Source organism: Leptonotus elevatus, chromosome 16 (assembly GCF_054856555.1).
Source record: "Leptonotus elevatus isolate MCC_2025b chromosome 16, RoL_Lele_1.0, whole genome shotgun sequence".
NCBI classification, from domain to species: Eukaryota; Metazoa; Chordata; class Actinopteri; order Syngnathiformes; family Syngnathidae; genus Leptonotus; species Leptonotus elevatus.
This window is the reverse complement of record NC_141254.1, coordinates 10,930,519-10,949,916: the sequence shown is the minus strand read 5'-3', so window position 1 is coordinate 10,949,916 and position 19,398 is coordinate 10,930,519. Positions and strand designations below refer to the sequence as shown.

The following is a 19,398-nucleotide window of genomic DNA, read 5'->3' as shown; positions in this document are numbered from 1 at the left end:
ATGGCCGCCCCGGGATGGATACAGGTGTATACTGGTGCATTTTGCCATTTAAAGTCAACCCCCCCATTTTTTTTTTGACAATATGTTCTATGCAGCCCCACTAGTTTAAATATGGTATTCTGATTAAATTAAATTATTAAATACGAGTTATGAAGCAAAATCCCGCCGTTTTGAATCCATCTCAGGGGGCGGACATTTTGCCACTTGCTGTCGACTGAAGATGACATCAATGTTGCTCAGGTCTCAGGTAACAACCAATCACAGCCCGGCTTCAGAAAACAGATGAGCTGTGATCGGTCGTTGCCTGAGCCCTGGGCAACTTTAAGTAGCAAAATGGCCGCCCCCTGAGATGGATAAAAAAAAAAATTGCTGCTTAACTCAGGTTCCACAAATGTAATATTAAACAGAATGTCATGTTTAGACGAGTGAGGTCACATATTGTTATTTGAAGCAAAAAAAGAGAGAGTGCGAGAGTGAGAGCGAGAGTGAGAGCGAGAGTGAGAGCGAGAGTGAGAGCGAGAGTGCGAGAGACAGCGAGAGAGAGTATCGTGCGGATGGGAGCGTGCAGGCAGAGGAAGAGGCGACATGGAGCTGGATTGAGGTCCGACGTCCACTCAGGTTTGCTCAATTACTTCCTGTTGCTTCTTTTCCCTCCGTTATGAGACTTTATTCAGTTGACGCCACTTTTACTAGCTTCTTTTTATGCGAGAGCTGAGGCGAGAGTAATCATGAAATTGTGCGCACAGCATGCTGAGACATGAGTGTGAAATAATCAAATGTTGAGTTTAGCCAATCTCATCGTGTTCGTGTCGATTTATCTTTAGGGACAAAGCAAATTGCATGTGCGTGAATGACATGCTGAGAGATGACTACATTGCATCACATGCTGAGACATCAATCAACTTTGAATGTTTTTCTGAGATACCGTATGAGCGCAGTCCATCAAATGGATGACATGCTGAGACGTGTCATTGACTGGGTAAAATGCTGAGAGATGATTGAAGGGGTGCAGTCACTGTTTTGCTCAGCATGCTGAGACAAGAGTGTCAGAGATGAGATGGCATGCCGGGAAATGAGTTGAGCAAAGTTAAAGTTAAAATGTTGGCAGATGATAAAATGTGCATCGCATGCTTAGACATGAGTGTAGTCAATGTAATAGAAGACATGCTGAGATAATGTATGCTTATAGTCAATAAAATTGAGTGTGCTGAGATATGAGTATAAGTGCTGTCAACTCACAGTTGTGGACTGAATACTTAGAGATGAGCGCAGTAACACAAGTGGGCAACATGCTGAGACACACACACACACACACGTCCGCCAAAATGTCATGACATTTTGTCACACATCAATCGTCTCCATTATTCATAACGAGAGGATTCTCTGAGGAAAGAGTGACTATGTAGTTGTGCATGCTGGATGACAAATACTTTAACCACTAAGAGGCACGAAAACGATGCATGACTATAACGGCACTAAACATACATAGGCTGATATGAGAAACAAGAAAGGGTTCCTGATTATCGGCATATACATGCAGAAATCTGTCACTCAACTGAACAACATGCTGAGAAATGACTGAGAACACGCAAGGTATGTACAACATTCTGATGCCATGCTCAGACAGTGAAATCAATAAAATTGATGAATGCTGAGACAAGTTGTCAATTAGAATTGGTAAAAGTGCTGAGATACGATCATCAGTGCAGCACATGTTGAGACAGTGTAGTCAACAGAATGGGTAAAATCCTGAGACACAAAAATGCTGAGAGATGACGGTAGTTAACAAAATGGATGACGCTGAGGCATGAGTATCAGCAACCAAATGGATGAAATGCTGATAGACAATGTTTTTCACATAACTGTACAACATGCTGAGAGATGATTGTAGTCACTCACATGGATGACATGAAGACAGCATATCAAATGGTTGACATGCTGAGACAAGTCGTCAATTAAAATTGGTAAAGTGCTGAGATACGATCATCTGTGCATCACATGCTGAGACATGGGTGTAGTTAATCAAAAGGACACAATGCTGAGACATTAGCGTAGTCAATAGAATGGGTAAAATGCTGAGACATGATCACGCAAGTGCACAAAGTGCTGAGAGATGGTGGTAGATAACCAAATTAATTATGCTGAGACATGCGTATCAGCAACCAAATGAATGAAATGCTGTGACAATGTACAGTCACACAAGTGCACAACATGCTGAGAGATGACTGTAGTCACTAACACAAATGACATGATGAGATACTGGTACCGCCATTGAAATGGGTCAAATGCTGAGAGACCATCACCTGTACAGAGAGACATGCAGAGACATGAAGGCAGCAAGTGTAGCTAAAATGATGTCCACAAAGTGGGTGAAATGCTGATAAATGATTGAGTGTGCAGTCACACAAATGAATATCATGCTGAGAGGTGAGTGTTGTCAATCAAATAGATGACAATCTGAGAGATGAGTGTCATCAACCAAATGGGTGAAATAATAGACGATAGTGTACAGTCGTACGAGTGCTCAAGATGCTGAGAGATGAGTGAAGTAATTCCCACGAGTGATATGCTGAGACATCAGTGGTATCAATAAAATGGGTGAAATGCTGAGACGATCACACAAGTGCACAAAATGCTGGGAGATAATTGCAGTTAAACAAATGTGTATGTTGGTGAGACATCAGTGTCATCAAACTAATGGGTGAAATGCTGGCCAATCACATCAAAGTCATGCTGAGACATCAGCGTAGTGAGATGAGTGTCGTCAAGAGATGACACTGAGCCAGGTGTGTCGCCAACAAAATTGGTTAAATCCTGATCGATGATCGTGACATTTACACAAAGTGTATGACACGCTGAGACTTGAGTGAAGTCAAACAAACAGATGATGTTTATTCGAAATAAACAAACCGAGCTCGCTAATTGCGTGCTAGGGGGCGATCACGAGCCCATTAAAAAGCAGCCTTGCCAGTAAAACGTGTGACCTGCCAGCCTGGTTGCCAGGCGACAAAAAGCCTGATTACGCGCAATTATCAAGCACTCCAGCTCATAATGAACAGCACAGATCACAGGCAGGCAAACAACAACACACGTCACCACGTGGGCGACGCACGAGAGGAGCATAAAGCCGCACAGCTGGAGACTGGGATGGTGCGAAAAGAAACAGGAAGTGACATCATATCCATACGGATAAGATTACCAACAATTTACATTCCTGCTCCGGCCTGTTGGGTCTCGAAGGGCCTAACTAGTGTGATGAGGGCTCCCCCTGTTGTTTGGATTGTAAATAGCATGACCAATTTCTCCAAGCACATGGATTTAGGACCAATTTTTTTAAATTTAGTATTATTATTTAAGTATCATTATTTAATTAAAATTTTTGCGACAATATGTATAATTTATGTTCCAAAATACAACTTTTCTGGTCGCATTGATGTACATTAATTGCACACTGTGGCCAATAATATTACTATAGTTTCGTGTAGTGTAATAATACCTTGGCAATTCTTTTGGAGCATTCCCCTGACTGATACCGCTGAAGAACAAAATGCCTCTGATGCTGTGGAAGCTCTCTGTGAAGATGCGACTCCAAGAATGTCAGGAAAAAGCCTACTGGAACAGCTGAACTTTATTTGAGGTTGCTTGGTGGCACTTTGAATGGTTGAAGATGAAGATTTAACAGGACCGTCAATGTGATTGGTTCATTCTGAACACAGCTACATGAACAAAGCTTGTAACAAAATCATTCCCTGTAACTAAGGAACTTAATCAAAAATAAGTACCTGTAACTAAATGGCAGGAAAAGCCTACTAGAACAGCTGAACTTAATTGGGGGTTGATCAATGGCAATTTAAATAGGGCTAGCTATGTGCTGACTGCCAGCATTTTGAGCACATGCCAAACCTTGTAACTAAGTAACTTCAACAGAGTAACTAAGTAATTAAAGCACAGTAAAGTAGCAAAAATGTCGGGGAGCGCCTACTAAAACAGCCAAGGTTAATTTATTCACCAGTTTCAAGAGGGTGTGCACACTTGTGCAACGACATTATCACAGTTGTTTATTTCCCATGTCGTAAATATTTCAATCGACTAATAAATGGTAGAAACTAATTTTAAATGATATTGGTCTCATTTTTTATATCAGGGAAAAACTTGCCACTAGAAGAGGGGTGTGTAGACTTCTTATATGTGTTGAATATCAGCTTTTTTGTACTTATGAGGTTCTTGTTGTGTTTTTGCTGCAGCTGGGATGGACCAATCTGATATCTCTGTGGTGGAAAACGGAACCTTCCTGCGCTTCTCCCCGACGCCCGTCCCTGGATCGGCATCGGCATCATCGGCGGTGTCTCCGGGCCGAGCCGGCGGCGGCGGCGGCGTCTACGTGTACGTGTGGCTGTTCCTGGGCCTCCTGCTGTTCCTGCTCAGCCTGCTGGTCATCGCCCTCCACAGGCTGAAGAACATCATCTCGTCGTCCTCGTCCTGCGGCGAAGATCGCAGCTCCTTCACCAACGTGGAGATCTGCAGCATCTCGTCGTCGCGGAGGTCCACCGTCTCCTCGCTGTGCGCCTGAGACTCGCACGCAGGCGCGCATACACAGAAACACACACGGCTGCTGCAAAGACTTCTGGGAAATGAAGTGCAAATGTTCATTAAACTGTAAATAAATGATTAAGAATGTTGAGGTTATTAGAGTTAATGAAAACTGAGGAAGAACTTAAGTGGGAAAAAAACGTTTTTGTTAGCTCAATCATGTTTTTTTTTCTCCAAGTAGAAAAATGCATAAAAAAAAAGCCAAGTCGTCAAATTCTTTGCATAATTTATTTTTCTTATCATGATTTTTTTTTCAACTCACACATGTCATATTTTACATCTTTGCAATAAAACATGAATACAATAGTTTTTAAGGGTTTCATAGATCCAAAAATATTTCACCTTTTTTTCTTCTTCGTTTGTCGGTTTTTGGATGTGTGTGTGTTGTCTGTCTGTCTGTGTGTGTGTGTGTGTGTGTGTGTGTGTGTGTGTGTGTGTGTGTGTGTGTGTGTGTGTGTGTGTGTGTGTGTGTGTGTGTCTAGGGTTACGTGTGTGTGCGTTCGCGCTGGTCGTGCGCACGCTCGTCGTTATATTGCTGTAAAATCTTCACACGTGAGCGTTAAATACAAACATCGATGCACAAAGAATTCATCCCAGCCCCGGGCAAGAAAGAACCAAAAAAAACCCGGCCCATCATAAAATATCTTGCAATCATAACAATTAAAGCCACCCCCCCCCCCAAAAGAAAAAGGCCGTTTAGCAAAAAGGAACAAAAGCCGAATCATAAATAATGACGTGTGATTGGTGCAAAGTGCAAAAACAAACTTGGATTCTTTTTAAATAATGTGAGCTCGTGGGGCGGAAAAAGCGAGACTTTTTATGTACATATTTGACACGACGATCACTAAATGTAGAAAAAAAAAAGAAGTGAAATAAAAATCTGTGTGTGTGTGTGGTGGGGGTCTTCATCCTGGTCGGTAACATCTCCGGCAAAAACAATCACCATCCTCGACTTTCTTACCATCGTCGTCACATTATGTTACATCCAGTAATAAATTAAAAGGACACGAGAAAAAAAAGGGGCCGAGTCATATTTACAACAAAGTAAAAGAATAGAAATCGTCAAAGGAAGCGAAAGGCGGATATCTCCGCAAAGAGTGTCCGGCTCGGCTCATTGAAGCGTTAAAGCAGAACCCCGAAACCCAGAACCTGACCCGCCAGCACCGGCGACCAATCCGCACTCTGTTGGGTGTGTTGTCTTTGGGCTCGGGTGTGTGTTTGTACGTGTATGTTTATGAGTGTGTGTGTTAGTGTGTGAGAGTACACACAGTCCCGTCAAAGCAACCAGAACCTCAAGTCTTCTTCTTGTGTACCTGGAGAGTTACTTTCAATAGCGGTTCTGATGCTCGTAGTGCCAGCGGTTGAAGTCAATGTTGAACGCCACGATGCTGCCGGACGCCATGCCGGTGATTAGCGTTCTGCGGGGGAAACGAAAAGTCAGGTGATGGCTTCATCAGCGACATTCTCCTTGGCAACAGCTTCATTTACGTTTCCCAGACAACAGATTCCCTAGTCAGACGCTTCTGTGCAACAACAACCTAAGCCACGTTCTCCTTGGCGTTTCTCCAGCGAGTTTCCGTGGCAACGTCTTCCGCGGCAACAGTTTCCACCGGAAACAACTTCCTTAGCAACAGTCGCTTTGGCGACATCTTCACCACAATTCAGCTTAATCAGCAACAGCTTCCTATCAAGGTTGTCTCTGGCAGCAGTTTCCCCCGGCAACAGCTTACTGAACGAGCGTTCCTAGCAACAGTTTCTCTGGCAACATGATTCCTCAACAGCTTTACTACTAATCAGTTTCCTCGGCAACAGTTTCCACAGTAACATTCTCCTTGGCTACAGTTTCACCACTGATCATTCCCCCCCCCCCCGACAACAGCTTCCGCTGTCATTTTCTCCTTGGCAACAGTGTCCCTGGTAACTGTTTCCTTGGTAACAGCTTCATCATCAAAAAATCTTCTTGGACACGGCATCCAAAGTAACCATTTCCATGGAAACATTCTGTACAGAAGCTTTACAAGTTTAACTATAGCAACTTGTTTCTCTGGCAACAGATACAGCTTCCTCGGAAACACGTACAAGAGTGACAGTTTCAGAGGTAATTGTCTCAAAAGCAACTTTATCCTTGGCAACAGCTTCAACATTAAAAGTTTCCTTTGCAACCACTTCCTAGTCATTTTGCTCAATAACGGTTCCCGAATTGCAGCGGTTTCCCTACCTGTAACAGCCTAGTAACTGTTTCCATAGCAACAGTTTCCATAGCAACGGCAACAACAGAACATTATCCATGGAAACAGATCATTCTAATGTTCCGCAACTGTCATTCTCCTGGCAACCGGTTCCTATGGCGACAGTCCCAAGGGATGGCGTGGTCGCCGTGGTTACCTCTGGTCGTGCGACAGGTCCATAGCGCGGATGCCGGCGTCACATCCCGGGTAAATGTAGAGCTGCTTGAAATCGCAGGCCTGCCACACCTCCACCACGCCGTTGTCGCCGCCCGTCACCAGGTTTTGCCCGTCGCTGCTCAGCAGGATGGCCTGGCGGGACGCGAGGGAGGAGTTGGAGGTTAAAAGGGCGTCATCTACGACTGTATACGATTGAATTGTAGTACGATATGCGGCGGCGGAGAGCCTCACCCGCGTGGAGTCGTTGACTTCCATCTGAGCCAGGAGCTTGCCGTTGATGCTGAAGTTGCAGAAGCGCCCCCGCTCGTAGTAGATGATGCAGTGGCCCTCGCTGGACACCGAGATCAGACGAGGCTGCTGGCACAGCTCGGTACCCTCCAGGGCCCTCAGGAGGTCCCCCGTGATGGTGTGCACCAGGCACGGACCCTCTAAGGAGCCGCGGGGACACGCGCTTAGACGCAATCAGAGGCTTGCGCAGTGACGATCACTCACTTTTTCAAGACGGCGGCGTTTACGCTTTTTTTTTTAAACGTAGACGCGATAAGATTTCGCTAGATAGAAGGATACTATGTGATTCAAATTGAATGATAACGATACTTTTTTCTGGTTATCGTGTAGGATACATTTTGCTTCGAGATTGCTATTTTGGTTCATTTAGAATGTCGCATTTCATTTCAAGTACAATAGCGGAGATTCTCAATTTTTGGAGAACCACACGACAGGTTTTTTAAAATGATATTTAGCTAGTCTAGAATCATATACAACAGTAAGATTTCTAGAATGTATTCTTTGTGTGCTCATTTAGAGCGACACAATGAGATTCAGTCGCGATATTCTTTTCATCTGGATCCCTACGACACAAATCAAAAATGCTATTTAGTTCATGTAGAACAATCAATTGAAGAATGATATTTGACAAATGTAGAACTCTACAATATGATTCAAGAAAGTTTGACTCAACTTCAATGATACGATATGAGTTTGGAACAATATGTAGCTGATGTAGAATGATAAAAAAAAAATTAAGAACGCTATTATCTAGATCAGAGGTTCTCAACACCCCGTGGAAAAGAATTTCAGCCAAGTATCCTCTAACCAGCGCAAAGCATTTCTAAAAGATTTCATTTTGTTTATTTTGGAACTCTCTTTGTATTTATGTGGTCTCTTGAACTATTTGGAAATAAAAAGATACAAGTAAAAAAAAAAGAAGAAAAAATAATTAATTGAATTACAAATAAAGATTTGTGCACATAAAAATTATTATCACCATTAGGTGTCCTCTTTGGGCTCACAGTAAAGCTCAGTTCTCAAAAAGAAATACTTTTTAAAATAAAGTTTTCAAGTGATTGACAGGTGATTCTAAGTGGTATATGACAAGTTGGGTCGAACCATTCAGGCATGGATGCTGGGTTTTTAGGACACTGAAATTGAATACCCTACTGAATATAACATTCATTTTATGAACATATATTTTTTCTGAAATATTTCTAATATATACTTTTGAAACCGGCCATTTGAGAACCACTGATCTAGATTTCAACAACATATTTAGATTCAAGAACAATATTTATAAATCCCAGATTCTCTAAAACCCAACAATATATGGTTTACCTTTGGCCCCACTGATGACCAATCCCAGCTCAGCGCAGACCGACACGCACACCACCTCGTGGTCGTGTCCCGTCAGGACGGCCCGGGGGGCGGGATAGTCACCTGTAGTTAAAATGTTTTTTTAAAAAGTGTTTATTTCTAGTCGAGATCCTCCTTTGCGCCAAAAGTCCAGCACTCACTGTTGTTGGGGTTGTCCCCGATAATATGATGTCGCCCGCTCCAGTACCACAGAAGAAGAGTGGCGTCCCTGGAGCCCGACACGATGTAGCAATCTCCCCCGATGTAGGACTCGGACCGGGCCAGACACGTGACCACGTCCCAGTGGCCGAAGACGATCTGGGTCAGCTTCCCTGTGGGGGCGTCGAGTGTTTACAAGGCGGTCCACAAGCAGAAGCGGCCGACGGGTCGTACCGGTCTCGGTGGAGTAGACCCGGAAGCTCTTGTCCCAGAAGCCGCACACCAGGATGTAGCGGTTGTCGGCCGTCACCACGAAGCAGTGCGTGTTGATCTGGATGCTCTGGTCCACCAGATCCGTGATCTGACGCTTGTTGGTGCCGGAGTTGTTGGCTGGACAGAACAACACAGAAACTTTGTTGACATCCCTGCTGATGTTTGATTGGCTGAATACAGGAAGCAAACTGACCTATGAGAGGGTCCATCTCAATGGGAAGATGGTGAGCCTGTTCCAGGGAATATCCTGGTGCACCTCGCAAGCCTGGAGGCAGTCCAACACAATGCACTTCAACAATATAAGAAATTAATTATTCCTGTCTAGAACAATAGCTCGATGATCTGGAATGACACAATATGATTCAAAAGTGAAATCTGGTTCATTAAGAAAGATACGATTCTGTCCCAGAACAATATCTGGCTTAACTACAACGAAGAAGAATATTTGCCTAATCTAGAATCATACAATATGAGGCAAAAATGATATCCCACCTAAAACCTTCCACTTCATTCAAGGCCAATAGTTGGCTTATCGAGAATGATAGAATTTAATTTAAGAACAATAAACTGCTCATCTAAAACAAGCCGATTCCTTTCAAGACCAATATTTGGAATACTTGACTCATCTAGAACAATAAAAATTCATTCTAAAAACACTCATCGAGAATGACAGGTTTTACTTTAAGAATAATATTTTGGATATTTGGCTAATCAAGAACAATATAATTTGATTCAATAATGACATTTGACTTATCTGGCAGGAAACGATACAATTCAAGAGCAAAAGTGTGACAGTTGCCAAACCTAATATGAAGTGAATCAAGAATGATATTTGAGATCTTTGGCTTATCTAGAAGCAAATAATTTCATTCAAATACATTAAACGACTCATCTAGAAAGATATGGTGCCATTAAAGAATGATATTTGGCTCATCTAGAATGATACAGAACAGTAAACAGCTAATCTAGAACACCCTGCTTCCTTTCAAGACCAATATTTGAGATACTTGGCTAATCTAGAACCTTACAATTTGATTCAAGAATGACCTGAGCTTATCAAGCAGGAAGCAATACAATTCAAGTCCAAAATGGGGACAGTTGCCTAATCTAGAATGATATGAATCAAAAATATTTGAGGAAAACTAGAAACAAGAATTATTAAAAAAATAAAATAAAATAAAAACATTAAATGGCTCACAAGCAATATTTGGTACATCCTGAAGGCTGCAATTTGGCTCATCTACAATTAAACTACACAATTCAAGAATATATTTGTCTCCTCTAAAACTGCCGATACATAAGAGTAGATCTGCAAATCCGGTGCAGACAGACAGACTGACCGACGGTGTTGTGCCAGCGGTTGACGGCGAAGAGGCGGCTGCACGTAACGGTGACGGCGGCGGGGATGCTGAGGTGAGGCAGCGTGTTGGCGGCCACGTGCGTGACGGGAGAGTTGGACGGGAACTTGAGCACCATGATCACGTCCTGCTGCATCTGATCCTTAAACATCAGAGGACTCTGAGGAAGGAAACACTGGTGAGACAGACAGAGAGAGAGAGAGCCAGGAAGAGGAAGAGGAGGACGAGGGGTATGGAAATGGAGGAAGAGACACAACCAGGGAGGAAAGGAGGGACGGGAAAAAGGCAAGATTAGTGGGAGACGAGGGTCACGGCAGGTTCACACCAAGGAACAAGGGATCGGGTCGACATGGAGGAAGCATAGGGGCTAAACAGTAACAAATCTCTCGAGAAATCAATCTGCCTAAAAATGTCCACGTTTCTATGAGGACCAAAACCGCCAAAATTAAAAATAAATGAATGATTGAATAAATACTGTAAATGGATAAAGAAATGAATAGAAGTGAAAATAAAAACGGATGGAAATGCAAACGGCACGCTTAGGACCGCCTCCTTATTTGAATAACATTCCGTCCTGACAGCGTCTGCAGCTTGAAATAAATAAATGTGAGAGCAGAGCGTTTTTATTTATTGATTGATATTTAATTATATTTATATATTTATTTTTGTATTTATTCTTAATTTTATTTATTTATTTATGGATGCGCACTAAATATATTTCGTTGTTTTTATTCCATTTATATAAATTTTTTGTATTTAATTTTTTTAATATCCATTTTCACTTTTATTCATTCATTTATTTTTATTTTTAACAGTTTTGGTCCTCCATATAGTTCAGCCTACGAGAACTCCACTTCAAACTTGTGTAAACAAATGAAATTTCACAGACACTTGCGTGTCTGTATTTAACAGGCCTGTCAAGCCAGTTAAGAAACTCTGGACAATGGCGAGTGAGGATAGACAGGTGACGTGTGTGATTGGTCGCTGTGCCTCACCAAGTGCATGGCGGACGATCGAGGCGGGTGCGGCTCAATGAGCAGCTGGGACGGGATCTGCCCGCACGCCTGAATCTGCGCCTCCATCACCTGCACGGACACACAAGCGTCAATCGGGAACACGTCCGAGCCTCGACGGGTTGCGGCGACCGATCCGCTGACCTCCCGCTGCACCGCGTCCAGAATGTCCAGGTTGACGGCACCCTCGTAGGACAGGAAGTTGAAGACGTTGAGCGCCCGCACGGCCTCGGGACCCCGCTGTTTGTATCCGAAGATCAGGTCGATCCATTGGTGCAGCTGGCACGACACGAACTCGCTCTCCAGCGCCTAGACGGGCAGCGGGGAGCAACGCTTTCAGACCCCAGCGCGGCACCACGTGTTGCGCTACATTCACTAGAAAGGCTGCCTCACCATACGGTTGATGCGCACAAAGTCTTCTGGCTTCTTAGCCCAGACGGGCAGCTCCACGTCACAGACGGGCAGCCCGTCGTCACGCACGCCCAGCTCGTACTCGTTGCTGTTGACGAACATCTCAGGCAGGTAGTAGAACTCCGGTATCAGCTCCTGCAAAATGGCGTTAAGGGGGCGATCTGAGGGGTGGACGCCTCGACGGGCCGCCTTACCGTCACATCTGCCGTGTCCCGCTGGCAGTTCCTCCACGAACAGCCGATGCCTGAGAAGGTTCGGTCGGCGTGGTCAAACTTGCCGTCGTTGGCGTTGAGGAAGAAGGTGGTGAAGGGCTCCTGTGGACGTAAACACATTTTGGTTGTAGACTTAAAATCCCTCTAAAGTGAACATTTAGAGGTCTTCTTAATTGGACAAGCCCTGGGCCACATATTGGCTGTCAAGTTAAAACTTAAAATCAGTTTAGTGTCATGTGAGAGAATTTCACGGCAGCTAAAACTGTTACTTACTATTCTGAGCATCCACATGAGGGTAGAGTGTGCCGTGGAGTAGAGTGTGGCGTAGTGGTCCGGCGGCGCAGTGTCGTCGTCCCACGTCTCGTAACGCTCGGCGTAGAATGCAGCCCGCTTGGGGTTCAGAGCACCGATGGGCTGCAGGAAAGCAGAAAGGGTTTAAAAAAAAAAAAAAAAAAAAAAAACAGGAGTCAGTATGTTTTTTGCCAGTAGAGGGCGCCCTTTGCATATGTTTTTGGGCAAGGCTTCTAAAGACTTTTTTGTGGGTCTTATCATGGTAGCCACTTGGGCTGTTCCATTATGAAGGAAATACTCATCGCGATTATTTTGGTACTATTAGGATGATAATTTATTTTTTGGTTCAAAACAAGAAAAAGTTGAAACGTAAAAATTATTAAGACATACAATTCTTTGAAATACTATAATTATTCAAGTTCCTTTTGGATGAAACAAAATTGATTAAAGTTGTTATTTTAAAATAAAATAAAAAGGAAAATTTATCAATTTAAACAACTCAAAATTTGTATTCATCTTTTTTTGACGATTATGCTGATTTTGTAATTGAATTTCGATTAATTGCACAGCCCTAGTAGCCACGCCTACCTTTTTTTTTTTATGACTAAAGGAAAACAGATTTTCTGCTTCATGGCAAGTCATCACATTTTGCTGGCATGTTCTTCCCACACAATAATGAAAAATTGGAACGTTATGCATTTTAGTGTCTGCTTCCAATCAGACAAAAAAACAAAAACGACCCCTAAAAAAAGACCAAAATGAGCTTAAAATGGCTGCTGCAACATTCCAACAAGTTTTTTCAGAAATGGCTTTTTGCTAATAACGTCTTCAGTCTTTTACTCCAACAGGACGTTTTTGACTTTTCGCAGCTAATGAGTTGCCGTGACATAAGAGCGTGAAAGCGCAAGAGCACTCGAACCTTGGAAAGGTCTCGGAAGTTGCCGGGCAACGTGAGATCCAGCTCCTCTGAGTCGTAGTTGGTCAGCACCCAGGGGAAGATCGGGTACTGGTTCAGGTCGTTGTACGTCCTCCCTGCGGACGACAGCATCACGTGAGGCTCATTAGAAAGCTTTTTTCCAACAACACATTGAAGGATTGTGTGACATTTTAACTTTCATTTTCAACTTATCCAGAAAAATGCAAGATTTAGTCAAGGTCTTTATGAAAACATGCATGCTAGCTGCCTTCACGACTTCGGACTTTACGGGGGAAAAAAATGTATGCTAGATTTGAAGATTCTTTGACTTAGTTTATAAAAATAAAATAAAAAATCTTTGAAAACGGTATGCAAGGTCGCTGCGCTAACCTGCTATGGTGTTGAGGAACATGAGGTACTCAAAGTTGGAGATCTCCCTTCGCTGCCAACGCTGAGTCATGTTGGATGACTTGAAGAGCTGACGCGGCGTGGCCAATGAGATGCGCCTGCACGTACACGGCACGAACGCACGTCAGCGCTTGGAAGACAAATTGGCCAAGAAGATTGGCAGCCTGCACCAACCTGGCTTGAGGCAGACCGTAGCTCGTTCCGACGCCAACCCGCGGGAGGCTGTAGACCACCCGCTTGACCGTGGCCTGGTCGGGAAAGTTGAACATCACCGATGCTGACGAGGAAGAAGACCATCATAATTAATTCATCACACTGACAATATTTTTAAACTGTTTTCCTACATGGCAACGAAAATTTAGAAACTCAAAATACGAGTATCATCCATCTGTCTAGTATACTAATCATGGCAAAATTGACCCTAGAATCCAAGATGGCGGACTTCCTGTTTAGTACTTGGACGTTTTTTGCGGTTATACTCATGGAAGACATGTCTACCAAATTTAGTGAACAAAAATGAAATTTTCAAAAATGTCCAAAATGGCCAAATTAACTCTAAAATGTCAGATTCAAACCAAAATGGAAGACTTGCTGTGTTTTTCCACTTATGGTGTCATGACTACAATGGTTAACACACGATTAATTGCCAATTTTAGAACGGTTCTAAATGTACAATAAAGTTTTCATACTCTTAACATACAATTGGAAAACAATAATTTCATAATAATTCATAAAATTGAGTTAAAATTAAAAAGATGTACTGTACTGTAAAAAAAAAGTGTGATATTGATTTCTGTTGGTCATTTTTCTGCCACTAGATGGCATAATTGCATTTGTAAGACGTTGGTGTCCGCTCTGTGCATTTTTCTTTTCATATTAAGAGCTATCTAATCTTTAACATGAAGTAACTTGTGAAATTCTACATATTTTTTTAATTCTAAAATACAACTTGACGTCAGTCCCCACAAATATATGCATTATTATTAAATGTATTATTGCTAAATTTTGTTGTGGGACGTGTCTGCTGCATTGCGACTAGAATTCCCCCAGTACAGGCTTTCCAAGTCCATGTCTACCAAATTTCATGTTGCTAAGTGAAACTGGCTTTGGGGGCTGAATTTTTAAAAAGATCGGTGAATCATACTTGATTGACCACCACGCTCCAAAATGGCCAAATTGACCCTAAAATTGATGCTTAAAACCAAAATGACAGGCTTCCTGTTTATTTTGCGGCATGGGTTCTTGAGACTTTTATGAGGTTCTACTCATGGTAGACACGGCTACCAAATTTCATGTTGCTAAGAGAAACTGGCTGAATTGTCCAAAATCTTGGAAATGGCCTAAAATGTGCCTTTCAGACTGCGATCTTACTTCTGTTGGCCATGAAGACCTCCAGACCAGTGTTGTGTAGCAAGTAGCGTCTGGAAAACACGGCTCGGATCTCGCTGAACATCCACTTGCCGTGTAGACCCTCCGAATAGGCCATCACCTAGAACCCAAATGAGAATATTACGGCGCCGCAAGGTGTGTGCCACGCGGCTTGTGTTCGTGCGTCCTCACCTTAGCGTCAGCCTTCTTGAAGGCGGGGTCATCCTCGTCCACCTCGAAGTAGATCTCCGTGGTGGTGATGGAAAGTGTTCCGCGGGCCACCACCACCGGCGCCACCAGCTGGGCCGGCGTGCTCAGCACAACCGGTCCTACAGGGGGCGATGTCACAAAAGTTAAGTTGGAGTCAAAGCTAAGTTCGAGTTTGGTAAATTTCAGCAGAAAAACAAATGTCTGTTAGGCTTTTTCTTTGGAAAAAACAATTCTGTCAATTTTTGTGTGATTAATCGAGTTAAATATGATTGTGTTATTGATCATCATCTGTTCTGTTGTTAGCCTGCTAACACTTGAAACCAGCGCAACTTGCCTTTGGAAGTAAAAAGTCGCGGTCGGAAAGGCGCTAGAAATGAAAGGCACTTCAGTCAGCAGGGGGCGCCGCTGGCGAGCAAGCGCACACGCAGCGGTGGGCGTTTGTTTGTCTTACCCGCGAGGTTGTCGATCTCTTTCTCCTGCAGCAGGCTGACAGCGTCGTCGTCGCCCTCCAGCATCAACTCGGCCTCCGGGTTCTGTGCAACCACCGACTGGCTGCGGAAGGTCTTCTTGGACTTGACGCCTTCCTCTTCTTCCTCTGTGCCTTATTGGGGAAGATGTGAAGTGTGAGGAGCGAACATGAACCGAACATAGTGCTGCTTTGAACTTCATAACAGTGGATATTGGTGACGCTTTTGAGTTCAAACGTTTTGGGCCATTATGTCATGATATGAAGAGCTATAGACAAAACAATTGCATATCTGAGTAGCTCTAATCAGGACATCTAATTTGAGGTACGACTTGACGTGTTTTGCCGCAAATGGATTTTTGAGGTTATGAGTCACATTTCCCATCGAAACAATACGTTTTAGTGATATGACATCATTCCTTGAGGACATATTGACAACATAATTACGGATATGAGAAGCCCTCGTTAAGATCTTCAATTTGAGTTATGACTCAGTGTGGTTTGTTACAGAAGGTTTTGATGCAGCCTCTCAACTGCAAAGAACGGTTGAAGAAATTGTAGTTATTACACAGCATAGCAAAAGAGATCAACCAGGGCCATGTTAAAATAAATCTCCTTTATTCACATTTCTAAATAGATTTGTGAATAATGATGAAACTTTATTTATAATATTCTAATGCTAATTGCTGCAAAACAGAAACAGATAGAAATATAAATGTTTTCCTGGTAAAAGAAGAGACTCTGATCTTCCACGTTTTTATAGCAATAGAACACAATATTCTCAAAATCAGTCAGGAGTGAAGGGGATTGCTTTAGTGAAAATGGCTGGGAGTGAAGGAGTCAAGAGACATTTTCCATTTTGAAAAAAAATCATGCTTTTTTTTGTTGCTATTACACTACCATATGATGGATGATATATTGACATAACAGTTAGAAATCTAGGAAGTTATTGGCGAGCTCTCAAGTCAGTCAAGCTACTTGACAACAAATCAATGGCTAAAAAAAATGAGGATTTTTTTTCCTGTGAGAACATTTGACATGTTTGACATTGTTGCAACCTTTCCCAAGTAAAAAAAACCTTTGAAACTGACCGTAGTCATCGAGACATTTGAGCGCCACGTCGGCATGCGTGGACCCGAAGGCGTTCCTCACGAATCTCCGTCTCCTGCGCAAGTCGTCCTCCCAGTAGTCTAGACGCCAGAAGTCGTGCAATTGGCTAAAACGGACACACACAAAGGGAGGAGACAATAAATGTCAGATCAGAAAAGAGGCCTGATGGTAAAAACGGATTGGATGCTCGTGATATTCAGAGATCTTTTTCTACTTGCACTAATCATGGAGCCACTTCGTGAGGGCAAACAGCGTAAAAAACAACCTTGGCTCATGAGCCACATGCTGCTTCACAGTGCCAGTGCAACGTGATGACTGACCTCTGTGACATGGTGCCCCAAGCTCCGTGCTTATTGGTCAGGATGTTGAGGATCTTTTGCTTCAGCTGGTTGGCGGTCACGTGGTCTCGGTGCTTGGCGGCGCTGATCAGGTGGTCGCACATCTTCTCTTCCTCGCGACGGTCGGCAGCGTACTGGGCGCAGTTCGACTGCCAAAACAATTCAAGGAAACGTTTGGGTTGGAATCATTTCAATGCTCCGCATTCGCAACTGCAGAAAAAGTCATGTTTTTACAAATGAAATTATTTGTTTTCAGAAAAGACTTGTATTGCAAGATTAAACTTTTTTTTTTCTAAAAAAGTTGTTTGTGAGATTAACAGATTTTTCTACAATAAGTTATATGTTTAAAAGCACATGCAGGAAAAATCATACTTTTCCAAATTAAATTAGATTTGTTCCAGAAAAGTCATATCTTGCGAGATTAGAGCCTTTTTTCTAGAAAAAGTTATTTGTGATATTAAAAGTTTTGTTGTTGTTTTAATAGAAAATTTAATATTTCTTTAAGACAAAAAGCATGTGCAGGATTTTTTTTCCAGAAAAGTCATATTTTGCAAGTTTTTTTCTTAGAAAAAGTAATTTGGGAGATTACAGATAAAGTTATATTTTCTAAGATTTAAAAAAAAGTACTTTTTTTTTTCTACATTTTTGTAAATGATGAAAAGAACCATTAGTATTTTATTCCAACAAAAAGTCAACATTTCCAGAAAAAGGCAAATTTTTTCAAGATAAAAAAATTACTATTTTTTTCCAGAACCAAATCAAAAACATCGACAGTAAATATTTACAGCCAGGGGGGCACCGCCACACGTACCTCAAACTCAGCGTGCTTGTGCACATCTTCTGCTCGTTGGCGGTTCAAGATGAACTCGGCCTCGTTGGCTACGCGCACGATGTGATCCTTCATGGCGTGACACAGCAGTCTGATAACACACACACATATGTGCACAGGCTGCAATACACACGCCTCAAACTCACACATGGTCTAACGGTACAGCTAAAAAAACATTTGAAAAAAAGTGTCAATGTCATTTATAAAAAAAAATTAAAAAGAGCAAATCTATACATTATTTCAACTGGCAAACTATTTTTAATAGTGCAAATCCCACTAAATGTGTGTGTGACATTGAATGTATTTACCTTCCTTCATTGATAAGTTCAATGAAAGCCAGTCCTGCGTTTTTCTGGATGGAATTCTGCCATTCCTAAAACACAACAAACACTTATTTACATTTTGTTGTTGTTTGTTTTCATATTCAAGGAGAAGACAAACTAGCGCTGCTTTTTTGGGCATCGCCGCAGAGAGCAGCGAGTTGCTAGAAGCTATGAGTGCTGCACATTAGCTGCATGCTAATGGAGCTTTTAGGGCCTCCAAGGACACACGAGGGAAAGCGTCTCCCGTTACGTGATCGATATCTGGGCTCGGGTTTCCTCTCCTGGGCCTCTAATGGCGGGAAGGCCGGAGTCTGCCCGGGTAATACTACACGAGGGAGGAGGAGCAGGAGACGAGGAGGAGGAAGCTGAAAGGCAGAATCAGAAGCTCCCTGATGGAACACAACCGAGATGGCGCTCCAGACAAGAACATAGAAAACTTAAAGAGAATAATTGGAAGGCTAAAGTCACCTTTTTTAGAAGAAGAAAAAGAGCAAAATGAATGTGGGGTAAGTTTCTTTTAAAATCAATACATTGCTAGAATGTTTGTTGTTTAACATCACAACGCGGAATTATTTATAGTCATTATGTTTAAAAAACATATTCCAATTAATGACATTATAGTGAAAGAAAATACTGTCGTCAGGAAATTGCACATTTCAAATTAGTGACATTCTTTTGCTGACTGGCTGAGAGAAGTCACATGGCTCAGGTCAGTCCATTTTAAAATTCAATTTCAGTGACACATTTAAAAAAAAGTAAAATGTATTGTCTTCTAGCTAAAAACAGCATTTATACAGGAAAAAAAAAAGTTGGAATCTTACCAAGTCGTATTTTTATAGACAACATCATATTTTCTTACATTTCCCCCAGAAAAGACTTTTTATTTATTTATCAAAAGTGATTATTTTTATATAAAAAGTCCTTCCTCCTCCAAGAAAAACACTTTTTTAAATTAGTTTTATCATCTAGAAAAATACATATTTTTAAAGGTAAAAGTTATACTAACGAAAATGTATTGCCAGAATAAAAATGATATTTTTCACCAGAAAAGTCCTATTGTTTTGAGTAAAAAAATTAAAAAAAAAGTTT

At 42.2% G+C, this 19,398-nt stretch overlaps 2 protein-coding genes across 13 annotated transcripts in view; one reads left to right on the top strand and one right to left on the bottom strand.

Moving 5' to 3' along the window:
* Window positions 1-496: 496 nt before the first annotated feature.
* On the top strand, window positions 497-4,878 carry sertm1 (serine rich and transmembrane domain containing 1). Its single transcript, XM_086097919.1, has 2 exons — window positions 497-618; window positions 4,245-4,878. The coding sequence occupies exons 1-2, from the start codon at window positions 555-557 to the stop codon at window positions 4,568-4,570; spliced, it is 390 nt and encodes a 129-aa protein (XP_085954045.1). The 5' UTR covers window positions 497-554; the 3' UTR covers window positions 4,571-4,878.
* nbeaa (neurobeachin a) overlaps window positions 4,800-19,398 on the bottom strand; it is a 65,052-nt gene continuing 50,453 nt past the window's right edge. For 8 of the 12 annotated variants that reach the window (XM_086097907.1, XM_086097913.1, XM_086097915.1 and 5 more), the window contains 23 exons: window positions 18,295-18,359; window positions 17,969-18,077; window positions 17,140-17,306; window positions 16,801-16,925; window positions 15,695-15,844; window positions 15,226-15,362; window positions 15,037-15,154; window positions 13,840-13,942; window positions 13,648-13,763; window positions 13,261-13,373; window positions 12,324-12,464; window positions 12,033-12,152; window positions 11,821-11,973; window positions 11,572-11,736; window positions 11,410-11,499; window positions 10,397-10,589; window positions 9,250-9,321; window positions 9,018-9,173; window positions 8,786-8,956; window positions 8,607-8,708; window positions 7,227-7,423; window positions 6,976-7,127; window positions 4,800-6,008 (listed from right to left, as the gene is read on the bottom strand). In XM_086097907.1, the coding sequence (XP_085954033.1) occupies window positions 5,918-6,008; window positions 6,976-7,127; window positions 7,227-7,423; window positions 8,607-8,708; window positions 8,786-8,956; window positions 9,018-9,173; window positions 9,250-9,321; window positions 10,397-10,589; window positions 11,410-11,499; window positions 11,572-11,736; window positions 11,821-11,973; window positions 12,033-12,152; window positions 12,324-12,464; window positions 13,261-13,373; window positions 13,648-13,763; window positions 13,840-13,942; window positions 15,037-15,154; window positions 15,226-15,362; window positions 15,695-15,844; window positions 16,801-16,925; window positions 17,140-17,306; window positions 17,969-18,077; window positions 18,295-18,359 (3,006 nt within the window). In that variant the 3' untranslated portion in view covers window positions 4,800-5,917. Of the gene's footprint in view, window positions 6,009-6,975; window positions 7,128-7,226; window positions 7,424-8,606; window positions 8,709-8,785; window positions 8,957-9,017; window positions 9,174-9,249; window positions 9,322-10,396; window positions 10,590-11,409; window positions 11,737-11,820; window positions 11,974-12,032; window positions 12,153-12,323; window positions 12,465-13,260; window positions 13,374-13,647; window positions 13,764-13,839; window positions 13,943-15,036; window positions 15,155-15,225; window positions 15,363-15,694; window positions 15,845-16,800; window positions 16,926-17,139; window positions 17,307-17,968; window positions 18,078-18,294; window positions 18,360-19,398 lie in introns of all 12 variants that reach the window. The other 4 variants (XM_086097909.1, XM_086097916.1, XM_086097918.1 and 1 more) reach the window with 2 other exon arrangements.

Bases quoted from the DNA above. Each gene is read 5' to 3' on its own strand.
- sertm1 (XM_086097919.1), top strand. From the start codon at position 555: ATGGGAGCGTGCAGGCAGAGGAAGAGGCGACATGGAGCTGGATTGAGG. The intron at 619-4,244 runs GTTTGCTCAATT...TTTTTGCTGCAG, and splicing joins GAGGTCCGACGTCCACTCAG to CTGGGATGGACCAATCTGAT.